The 12,379-nt window shown below is 43.7% G+C and overlaps 1 protein-coding gene across 3 annotated transcripts in view; it reads left to right on the plus strand.

Annotated features, from left to right (window-relative positions):
* The window catches only part of PAK2 (p21 (RAC1) activated kinase 2), a 1,025,622-nt gene that overhangs the window by 343,928 nt on the left and 669,315 nt on the right, over nucleotides 1-12,379 (plus strand). For all 3 annotated transcript variants that reach the window (XM_086943970.1, XM_086943969.1, XM_086943968.1), the window contains exon 2: nucleotides 1,273-1,484. In XM_086943970.1, the coding sequence (XP_086800096.1) occupies nucleotides 1,298-1,484 (187 nt within the window). In that variant the 5' untranslated portion in view covers nucleotides 1,273-1,297. The remainder of the gene's footprint in view (nucleotides 1-1,272; nucleotides 1,485-12,379) is intronic.

Below are 12,379 nucleotides of genomic sequence, written 5' to 3' on the forward strand. Positions count from 1 at the left end.
CACCCTGTAAAATGTCCTAGTCAGTGGGTGAGCCTCTTTTTGGCTAGGTAGGTCATGCTTAACATTTGTGAGTGGTCCAGAAATATATCGTAGATTGTCTTGACAAGCTGTGCATGAGTGGTGTAACTTTTTGGAGTTGCGCTAGAATTTTCCCATTAAGGTTCTCATTTTTGGAGCCACATCAGGCTAACTGCGATTTAACCTTTTAAAGCCGGCTTGGTGGACTCAAACTGCAGGTTTTTGGAAACATTTGTCAAAAGGAGTAACCATTATGCTGATTTGTGATCACAATGTCTTCCAGTGCAAAATTGACCTTCAGCTGTTGGGATTTCTAGGTCTAGCATCAACGTGTTCCCTGATTATCATTCCCTTAGTCTTTGTTGCATTTATGTGGTCTGTTGGATGGAAGTCATGGTTTCTGCAAATCTACGTCTGAAATTGTATCTGAAGACTTGTTTGAGGTGTCATTGGCCAGTGACTCTGTTGAGGATACTTGGTTGATCTTAAGATCATGTTTTGCCCTGGCATTAGACATGAATGCCCCAGTCTTCTTTCAAGAGCATCACCATGTACTGATACACTGTATAGATTTTGGCTTTGCCTTCGAGATCAATATTGGTCCCACGAGGCTGCGCCTGCATGAGACTTGTTGTACCTGTGATGGATTGGCCTGTAGGGCTTCCAGACTCAAGGAAATAGTTAGCGGCCCCTGGGGTTGTGCTGATGGGGTGGTTAAAATTCTAAGTTGGTGTTAAATGCTGCAAATGAAATTCGAACAGGACGCTAAAAAAATCCCTCCCCATTGTCATGGGGAGGGGCACCACAGGGTTGCATTATACTCCCTGATTGGGAGAGTCCGAGCAGGCATTTGTAACCAATTAGCTGACTAGTAACTATGCAGTATCGGTCAATAGGCAAATACATTTAAATAGTCTTATCAAATGCGATCTGATACAGTAGAGCTGGAGCTACAGAGAAAAGAAGCTGACATTATGGAGTCTGTCCCATTTGTAGACTGTATTATGTTTGTTCTGATTGGTTGTCGTGTAGCATAGGACTTGTGTACTCTTCATCTCCGGTCCTGACATAGAATTGTTTTTTTTTTTGTTTGTCATTTGTTGCACGAAGAGGTTAGTTGAAGTTTGGATGGAACAGTGGTTCTGTGTTTAAATGTCAAATGTAATAAGAGGCAACCTCACTTGAGATGAAAATAAATGTTTTTTTCTTACTTGTCCTTGTCTGCTGGATTTTAATATTTTTTTCTCGTTTCAGGACAACACACTACGAGCTTTGAAAAATGTCTGATAACGGGGAACTGGAAGATAAGCCACCGGCCCCTCCTGTAAGGATGAGCAGTACCATCTTCAGTTCAGGAGCCAAGGACCCCCTCGCTACCAACCACAGTCTGAAACCTTTGCCATCTGTTCCAGAGGAGAGAAAATCCAAAAACAAAATAATTTCAATTTTCTCCAGCAATGAAAAAGGTGAGTCAGTATGCTGTCTTGTAACACTTTCCTTGTGGATATCAATTCTACTTAGTGTTGTGTGTGTGTGGATGAATTTATGTAATCCCTTTATTGCTTGTTTGGCTGCGAGTTCTTGTGTCCTGCTCTTTTATTTGTAACTCCTAAAAATTAAGGAGTTGAACAAATGATGCCCTAAGCTGGTCATCTTTAACTGTTTATATTTTTTTGTATTAAATCGTACTCAAGTACGGACAATACACTTGACGAGATTTCTTATCTCTTGACCTCAGTCGGTTGGGTTCTACTTTACAGTTCAATGAAATGCCATGGACTTTCTTTTTGGGTTTTCACTCTTCAGGATAGGTTGTGAGATGAGGCAGTCAGGATTCGCTGTTAAGGGGGTGATTTAATTTTGGAGGTTACTATGCAGTCAATTCAATTCAACTTTATTCGGCTTCCAAATGAAAACCATAAAAGTTACATTTACACAATTAAACATAAACTTTAAAAAGTAGGCATAACCAGTCAGGTTCCGTAAATTCATGGGTAAATAAGAGTATAAAAACCGCTTTAAAACCATTCATTCATAGTAGTACATTATTATCCAAGTCAATTTCAGTCCAGATTTTTTTATATCTTATTGAACATTTTAAGAACCCTAAAATCAACGGTATGCAATCGGGTTTTAACAGTTGCAGGTAAAACAACGCTGGGTGTGCCTGTGTAAAACCGTTTTTTTTAAAAGAGGTTTTAAAAACAGTCTGCGGGGGCCACATTAAAATCACAAAAAGGACATAGTGTAGCAGATCCTGTGGAGACAGGTTGTCGCAGCCACCGGGTGCTAGCACCTGTTCTTTATGGCTCCCTTTGGGTACTGGCAGTAAGAGGTGGAAATAGTCCAATCTAAACCCTACTAGCAGGAACCTTTTGTGCATTGAGAGAGGCCATGCAAGGTACTGCTCCATTCCTGGGGAGGTTTTAAGCATTAGGTGTCTACGCACTCCAGATTTTTGGAGTTCCTGCTCTTCCCGCTTAATCTGCTGACACACTAGATAGGATCCCTTTACAAAGGCCACATCTTCCTTGGTTATGCTCTCTGGGGTTAGGAAAAGATCTGGGCGTCCCAGCTCTTTGAAAGAGCTCTTTAGGTATTTGGCCCAAGGTATTGCGGACATATGGTCCAGTTTCAGCATTTTTTGTGTGTGAGACCGAGATCTTTGTTCAGCCAGCTTTTTAGCCAGAAGAGCAGGGGGCGCAATCCAATAGTGTCGCTGATATATTGAACACCTGTTTCTCCATGGATGGAGACATTTGATGTCCCTTGTGAGACCCCCAGCAGATGTTTTAAAAAAGTATTTTCAGCCACCTGTGTACCTTCAACTCTGGCGTACCCCCACAGCTCACTCCCGTATGTGGCTATGGCTACGCTCCTGGCTTGATACATTTTTAACATTTCTGCCACTGGCCGATTACCCCTCTTACTTGCAAAATTAAGAATTGCTGCATTACTCCTGGTCACCTCCCCCCACTTCTTCTTAATCAGAGGGACCCAATTTTGTCTCTCATCTAGGAGAACGCCCAAGTACGAAAAGGTGGAGGTTGTTGGGACTCTTGTTCCATTTACCATTAATGGATAATGACTCTTACATCTAGACCCTACCTGCATTATAAAAGATTTTGCATTGTTTATGGCAAAGTCTTTTTCTGCCATAAACCCCCGAAATGTATTTAGCAAGACTTGTAGACTTTTAGGTGTCAGTGCTAGGAGAGCTGCATCGTCCGAATATAGCAGAACGGTCAGCCCCCTATCACCCACGTATGGGTAATCCACCCCAGTTGCCTGCAGCGTTCGGTCCAGATCATTTATATAAAAATTAAAATCAAAGGGGGCTAGGATACATCCCTGACGTACCCCCCTTTCTATACTAAAAACCCTCGAGACCCTTAAGTACTGTGAGTACCTGACGTTTGCCTTGGTCTTTTTATGGAGATCTCTCAGGAAATCCATCAGATTAGGGTCAACCCCCATGGCGTTCATGGTCCCCCACAACCCCTCCCGATTTACACAATCAAAGGCGGAGGATAGGTCCATGAACGCCATGTATATCGATCCCCCTCGGGCTACAGTGTATTTTCCTAGTATGAGGTGTAAGTTGACACATTGGGCCACAGTGGATCTTCCCGAGCAGAACCCATACTGCACTTCTGATATAATGCTGTTTTCTTCGGCCCAAGCCCTCAATCTATTCAACACTATACCCCCTAGAAAGTTGACGACTGAATCTATCAGGGAGATAGGTCTATAGTTCATGGTACTGTTCCTGTCCCCTTTTTTATAAACTGGGAATATGGTAGACAATCCCCACGATTCAGGACATCCAACCTTTACTGCTGCATTCAACACTGCCACCAAAACCGGCGCCCACAGAGATATGTTAGATTTATAGAGATCAAGTGGGGCACCATCAGGGCCTGGGGCTTTTTTACAGGTGAGGTTATTGATGCTGTTTTCTACTTCTTGTACTGTAAATATGATCTCATTTCCACGCTTAGGGATTATTTGAGGCACAGGGACTGATGTTGTGCGTTCGAAGATAACCCTGAAATGTTCTATCCATTCCTCCTCAGTTATGTTAGTTCCCATATCTTCTGATTTTTTTGGTTGGGAATAACGGACTATTAATAATATTCCAGAATCTAGAGCTACTTGATAGAATCTGGGGTTCTAGAAGTTCCCGCCATAAGTCCTCCTTCAACTCCCTCTTACGTAGGCCTAGCTGTTTTTTATATGTAGCTCGAGCCACACGAATTAACGTATAGTCCCTAGGGGCACTCTTTAATGCATTTTTTAAGTCCCTTGCAGCTTTTGAACATCCATGATCAAATCATTTTGGGTCAGCATTTATTGTATTCCGGCAGCCAATGGTTAGTAGGGTCCCTACTTTACTAAGTATGCCTTTAAAGGCAGTTATTATACCTATGGCTGGGGACTCTGGATCCAAGCAGTACATACATTCTGCCTTGCATAATTCTTTCAGATTTCCATAAAATAATGGGGGCGTTACTTGGGTCCACTTTAGACGCCGCCTATTGCTAGTTGTTTTGAGGGTACCCCATGCCTACACAACCTCCTTCCTATGCAAAAGATTAGTACTTATTCTAGCACAGACGGGGTTATGATCACTAAAAGGACTTTCCATAGTTGTATATCCCATTATCGAGGTGTGGAAGTTGGTAGAAACTAATATGTGATCAATAAATGACCCTTGAATTTGTGTGAACATTGACAATGCGCACATCCCAGTATTTGGGCACTCCCTCTGGTTCACAAATAGATGGACTCCATTTGATTTTATGAATTTATTCAATAAAAGTTGATTGTTTTTCAAAAGTTTTTCATCAGTGGATTATTTGCATCCAATTCATTAGACTCTACACAAAATCATCGTCGCTCCAATGCATTTCGGGTCCATTACCCTTTCTCAAGGAGCACTGAAAAATGAGAACGATCTATATTGGTATCATGGTTACATTACCAAATGATAACATATTCAAAACAAACATTTCCCAAAGTGTAAATTCAAAAACGAACAAAAGTCTGTGCAGAAAGGTATAGAAATGACCAAGAGAGCTGGGGTAGTTGACCATGCCAGGGTGGTTCAAGAGTGTCAGGAAATGATTGGCGCACCCAGAATAGGAAACGAGTGAAGGATAGAAATGCTTGGGTAAACAAATGATGAAAGCTCACATGTAAACGGGGCTGTAATGCGATGCTAAAAACGGAACAAAATGTAAAGACAAGCGGTTAGAGGAACGCTCAAAAAGCGAGTACAGATGTGAGGGGAAGCTTGCTAGCAGGGCGCTGCCTATGGGCTTACCGATGCGGGATTCCGTGGGGGGACTAGTAGAGTCTCCAGGTGGTTGACTGCAACTTGAAGTCGCCGGGTTGAAGTAACGGCTCACGGGTGAAATTGACTCAATATAAACACGGGGTGGGATAGGCGGACATAGAAATCAACAAGGGACCAAATTATGTTGACAGTGGGGGCCATGTTGGAATAGGCAAATGGAACGAACGTGAGGTTAGTGAGACGAGCGATGTGAAGTGGGTTGGCGGGATCATAAAAGGGTGAAAGTGTGAGGGATGACAAAAGCATTGTTAGAGGCGGGTGATATTAAAATAAACACAATGAGTACATAAATATCTCAGTAAACTCGCACAATATGAATGTGTCCATATATACCCGGCCGGGTATTTTACAGGAAGCAACTTAGTTCTATGCGGTCATTAAGACCGAAAGGTTTGTATGATTGTAAATGGTAAATCCATGAAGTTTCTCTCTGTAGTAGAAACTTGTTGTTGTCTCTTCCTTCCTTTTTTTCGACAATTTCAAGGACCAAAAATTTCAACTGTGCCACAGTGTGATGATTTTCCATGAAATGTGTAGCCACACTAGATTTAGTTTGTTTTGTCCTGATATTGGATTTGTGTTCATTCAATCTGACTTTGATTTTTCGCTCTGTCTTTCCTATGTAGATCTTTCCACATGGACATTTCAGGAGATAAATCAGGTTGGATGAGTCGCACATTGCGTTAACTTTCAGCTTGATTTCTGTGCCTCTCATTGGGTGATTGATTTTACTACCATTGATGATGTTATTACAGTTGTTGCAGTTAAGGCACGGTTTAGTGCCTTTGTAGGTGGGTGAAATGGGTGTTTCTTTTGACAGGATCTCCTTGAGGTTGTTAGCTCTGGTGTATGCGAAAATCGGGGGATTTTTAAACATTTCTTTGAAGTCTGGTTCCAATGCCAGAATTCTCCAATGTTGTAGGATGATTTTCTTGTATCTTCCACTCAATGTCGAGTATTTAGAGACGACTACCATCCGGTTAGTCTCTTTTCTGGTTGTCTTTTTCAGAGCTGTTTGACGTTCAATCATGGATACTTTTATCCTAGCTTCCTCTGTGGTTTCTTGCGGGTATCCTCTGGCAATGAATCTTAAACTCATTTCATCAATCCGTTGAACATATGTATCCGGATTGGATACGATGCGTTTTAATCGCAACATTTGGCTATAGGGAAGGTGACGTTTCAGCGAGTGCTGATGAAAGCTGGCGAAGTGTAAAGTATTATTGCGGTCTGTTGGTTTTCTGTAAAGGTCTGTGATCTTTGGTGTTTAAGTTGTTGAGTTCATCTTCCAACATGGTTTTGGTGCCTTTCCACATGAAAAATAAGTCGTCGATGTACCTGACGTACATCAACAGATTGTTGGTCCAAGATGGATTGTCATAGATGTGCTTTTGTTCGAAGTCAGACATGTAAATATTAGCATACGCTGGAGCAGCGCAATTGCCCGTGTGGAATTGAGGTGTACAAACTGTTCACATCCGCAGTACAAAAGATCAGGTTGTCATTTTGATTGATTTTAATTTCTGACAGTTTGAGTATGAACTCCGTGGTGTCTTTCACATAGCTTTTTAATTCTTTAACAGATGGTTGAAGATACCGGTCAAGAAATTTGCCTACGGGCTCATGGAGACACGGTGGTGGAATAGAAGCTATTGAAAAAAACCCTAGCACACAGCGATATCCCGGAAGCCATGAAAGTATTTCTGATGGAGCTCATGATCTACACTCTCTACCATAGCTATTTCTGTTACAACAACCACTGGTTCCAACAATCCTCTGGGATGTCCATGGGCAATTGCGCTGCTCCAGCGTATGCTAATATTTACATGTCTGACTTCGAACAAAAGCACATCTATGACAATCCATCTTGGACCAACAATCTGTTGATGTACGTCAGGTACATCGACGACTTATTTTTCATGTGGAAAGGCACCAAAACCATGTTGGAAGATGAACTCAACAACTTAAACACCAAAGATCACAGAATACAAATGACATGGAATCTGGATGATACCCAAATTAATTTTTTGGACGTTCTAATCACTAGATCTGACACCGGTCTAATCACAGACCTTTACAGAAAACCAACAGACCGCAATAATACTTTACACTTCGCCAGCTTTCATCAGCACTCGCTGAAACGTCACCTTCCCTATAGCCAAATGTTGCGATTAAAACGCATCGTATCCAATCCGGATACATATGTTCAACGGATTGATGAAATGAGTTTAAGATTCATTGCCAGAGGATACCCGCAAGAAACCACAGAGGAAGCTAGGATAAAAGTATCCATGATTGAACGTCAAACAGCTCTGAAAAAGACAACCAGAAAAGAGACTAACCGGATGGTAGTCGTCTCTAAATACTCGACATTGAGTGGAAGATACAAGAAAATCATCCTACAACATTGGAGAATTCTGGCATTGGAAACAGACTTCAAAGAAATGTTTAAAAATCCCCCGATTTTCGCATACACCAGAGCTAACAACCTCAAGGAGATCCTGTCAAAAGAAACACCCATTTCACCCACCTACAAAGGCACTAAACTGTGCCTTAACTGCAACAACTGTAATAACATCATCAATGGTAGTAAAATCAATCACCCAATGAGAGGCACAGAAATCAAGCTGAAAGTTAACGCAACGTGCGACTCATCCAACCTGATTTATCTCCTGAAATGTCCATGTGGAAAGATCTACATAGGAAAGACAGAGCGAAAAATCAAAGTCAGATTGAATGAACACAAATCCAATATCAGGACAAAACAAACTAAATCTAGTGTGGCTACACATTTCATGGAAAATCATCACACTGTGGCACAGTTGAAATTTTTGGTCCTTGAAATTGTCGAAAAAAAGGAAGGAAGAGACAACAACAAGTTTCTACTACAGAGAGAAACTTCATGGATTTACCATTTACAATCATACAAACCTTTCGGTCTTAATGACCGCATAGAACTAAGTTGCTTCCTGTAAAATACCCGGCCGGGTATATATGGACACATTCATATTGTGCGAGTTTACTGAGATTTATGTACTCATTGTGTTTATTTTAATATCACCCGCCTCTAACAATGCTTTTGTCATCCCTCACACTTTTTCACCCTTTTATGATCCCGCCAACCCACTTCACATCGCTCGTCTCACTAACCTCACGTTCGTTCCATTTGCCTATTCCAACATGGCCCCCACTGTCAACATAATTTGGTCCCTTGTTGATTTCTATGTCCGCCTATCCCACCCCGTGTTTATATTGAGTCAATTTCACCCGTGAGCCGTTACTTCAACCCGGCGACTTCGAGTTGCAGTCAACCACCTGGAGACTACTAGTCCCCCCACGGAATCCCGCATCGGTAAGCCCATAGGCAGCGCCCTGCTAGCAAGCTTCCGCTCACATCTGTACTCGCTTTTTGAGCGTTCCTCTAACCGCTTGTCTTTACATTTTGTTCCGTTTTTAGCATCGCATTACAGCCCCGTTTACACGTGAGCTTTCATCATTTGTTTACCCAAGCATTTCTATCCTTCACTCGTTTCCTATTCTGGGTGCGCCAATCATTTCCTGACACTCTTGAACCACCCTGGCATGGTCAACTACCCCAGCTCTCTTGGTCATTTCTATACCTTTCTGCACAGACTTTTGTTCGTTTTTGAATTTACACTTTGGGAAATGTTTGTTTTGAATATGTTATCATTTGGTAATGTAACCATGATACCAATATAGATCGTTCTCATTTTTCAGTGCTCCTTGAGAAAGGGTAATGGACCCGAAATGCATTGGAGCGACGATGATTTTGTGTAGAGTCTAATGAATTGGATGCAAATAATCCACTGATGGAAAAACTTTTGAAAAACAATCAACTTTTATTGAATAAATTCATAAAATCAAATGGAGTCCATCTATTTGTGAACCAGAGGGAGTGCCCAAATACTGGGATGTGCGCATTGTCAATGTTCACACAAATTCAAATTCATATTTTGGCGTAAACGGACGGTTACACCACCAGTTGGAGCACCTTTAAACCCCAAAAACGTATTTTTGAAGATTTAATTACACTTTCCAACTAACAACGCAGTGCATTGCCCACCGTATCTTTTGGATCAATAAATGACCCGTCATAACCTCCTTTAAAGGTAGGGACCTTTTGTATGCTCAATGGGGGTAACAAACTAGTGGCTAAAAAAATCAAAATCATCTAGCATGTCATTTAGTGAATCACCATGTGTTGAGTGCTCGAAGTGTAGTCCCTTCACCCTCGGGCAGCCCATTTCAATCATTTTGGAAATCCCGGGCTTTCCGCATGGGTGTGTATTAAAATCCCCCTGTAGGAAGATGGATATCTGACTATGGTTACCCCCAAACATTTTGCCTGGTGTTTAGCTGTTTTTTGACTTAGTTGGCCTGGGATCCTGCTATTCAGGGCCCCAGGCTAATTGCTCTCTCCTTAAAATGGACTCCATGTACCTTAGTCGCATACACAATTGGAACTGGTTCACCTATAGGCCCCTGTAACAGTGTACCATAGGTACCCAGGGCATAGGTGTAGCCAAGGCCTACCAGGGGCTGCAGCATGTATTGTGCCACCCTTGGCCTGGCCTCCATATTTGACACAACTGGCTGATCACTAAGCTGGGGTAAGTTGGTGTAATCACCTCTTACTTAGATATAGTATCCCTATATCTAACCCTAACTGGACACATGTTAACCTATAAGCCACTCCTATGGAAGGCCTCTGCAATCCTGGAGGCAGAGTGTGTGGTTTCATGTGAGATGGTGCTCTAGCATGAGCTGAGCCTGTCTGCAGCTGTCGGGAACCACTCCCTTAGCTGTTCCGGGATATTGCCATACCATATACTATTAAGTGCTTTATAATCCTCGCGGTTATATGCTAACTTTAGTTTGGCTTTATCAAAACATGTAGAGTAAGGTGTCATACGATTTGGAATACTATCCCCTCGACAGTCCTGTCGACGGGGATAGCATTCCACCCTTCTAGAGGGACACGACATGTACATAACCTGAACCCCGGTTAAAGTTAACCAGAGCCTCAGCATCACAAAATGGATGCTGCCACCACAGACACAAGTCTGACCTCCTGCTGCTGGGAGTCCTTCCAGCGAGGGAGGCTTGGACAAAGGGTTTCCTGCCTTGGGAGGTGCGAGCACCACCCCAGACAGGATTTTGTGTATTGGGTAGGACAGGGCTGAATAGACACACAAGATGTCCTCGTGCATAAGCCAGTCCAAACCGGTGCTGGGGCTTTCCAGCCCTAGTCCTGGCACCGAGCTGGACAAAGGAAGGGGGGTGTAACCGCCCCCCTTCCTGGTCCCTCCCAGAGGAGGGACCTAGCAGGTGATCCACCCCTCAAATTGGGAATAAGAGTGGGAGCAGTGCCATAGCACCTCAGATCATCCTGAAATCAACTTGAAACAAAGAAGAAGACTGGACTTCGACATTCTGCTGCACAGAGGACTGAAGAGAATCTCCCTTGTGGCCACGCTGTGAACACAGGCACCATCCAGCAACTAGACGTCTGCTTTGCCGCCACCTCCTGCCAGAGCCCGACGAGCCCCAGACTCCCAGACATCTCAGAGCCCGATCCACAGTCCCTGCAAAGAAGAGACCCGTGGAGGCACCGAGAGACGTGGGACCGGCCATCTCGAAAGACCCCCGAGGAGCTGACTGCGCAACACCCGAGGCAACCTCAACGCTGTGCTTTGGGGTTTGAGCAGCCCCACCACGAGCAGCATTTGCACCGAAGATCAGCTCCCCAGCATCTCCACGATCTGCGTGGGGCCCTTTTGCATCTTGCCACTCGACGCGCCATCCCGGTCACTTGCCCTGTGGCTAGCGGCCATCTTGGCGACGAAATCCGAAATCAACACTGCGGGTCTGGTTGCTCCAGACTTGCCCTTGCTCCTGTAAAATGGAGCACCCGCTCTGACCTTGCTGGTCCGAGTGATAAGCTTTCTTCACTTCCTGCGTGGCTTGCATTAGCCAAGGCCTGTTTGCTCCGATCAAGTTGCCGACACCGCCATCAGCTAGAGCCTTCGTGGGACAGCTCGTGATAGACTCCTGGACGTCCTCGACCTCTTCGTGTCCACGTGGCTGCAGAGGCAAGCTACACCTCATCGCCTGTTTGCACCCGACATCGCCTGGTTCCATCCTGGTTCCACGGTAGTCACTGGCTAGTGACTTTGACCATTGTCCCCTCTGCTTTCAGGTCTTCACCACTTCAGATCAACCCTTGGATCCACCGTAACTCTCCACGACGACCCGCCTGCAAAATCTTCAGCTCCAAGCACCATCGATCTGCGTGACGAAACCAGACACTACTTCGCACCTGTGCACCCGCTTCCTGTGGGTGAGGTAACTCAGCAACGCCGGTGTTCCTACACTGGTACACACCTCTAGTGCCTAGGTCTAAAGTTTTGTCCTTCTAGGTCAGTCTGAAGGTTCCTTAAACACTAACTTTGTAACTTTTACGCACTACTGACATTGCATTGGTGCATGCGTGTGCTTTAAGCGCTGCACCCGAGTCCCGCAGGCCTTTCCCGACTTAGTCCGTGCTAGTCCCGATCAGCTCAAGCGATTCCCAAGTCCCTAGGCCTACTTCCTTTTCGATTGATGGTTCTTATACCACTATTTTAGTATATGGTTTAGGTGGCCCCTAGGGCTCATCCATATTGTGCAACATTTGTGTATTTAAACTGTGTTTTGTTTTAACACATTTGCTTCTGTGCTCATAAAGAGTATAGGGGATATGTGTAGTAAATAAATATATATATATTTTCAATATAGATCTGTGTGGTGTCCTTTCATTTGGTATTCAAGGGGATTGTGTATGGTAAAACAGCTTGCTTAACATGCCTTTACAGAGTTTAGCCTAAGACTGCTTTGTCCACGCTACCTCTAGGATAGCTGGTCTATAAGGTTGACTTACAACCAATCATCATAAGGGTTGCTTGGCATGGTACAAGGTGATCACTAGAACTAGTGAGCATC

This window comes from Lissotriton vulgaris, chromosome 11, assembly GCF_964263255.1.
Source record: "Lissotriton vulgaris chromosome 11, aLisVul1.2, whole genome shotgun sequence".
Classification (NCBI taxonomy): domain Eukaryota; kingdom Metazoa; phylum Chordata; class Amphibia; order Caudata; family Salamandridae; genus Lissotriton; species Lissotriton vulgaris.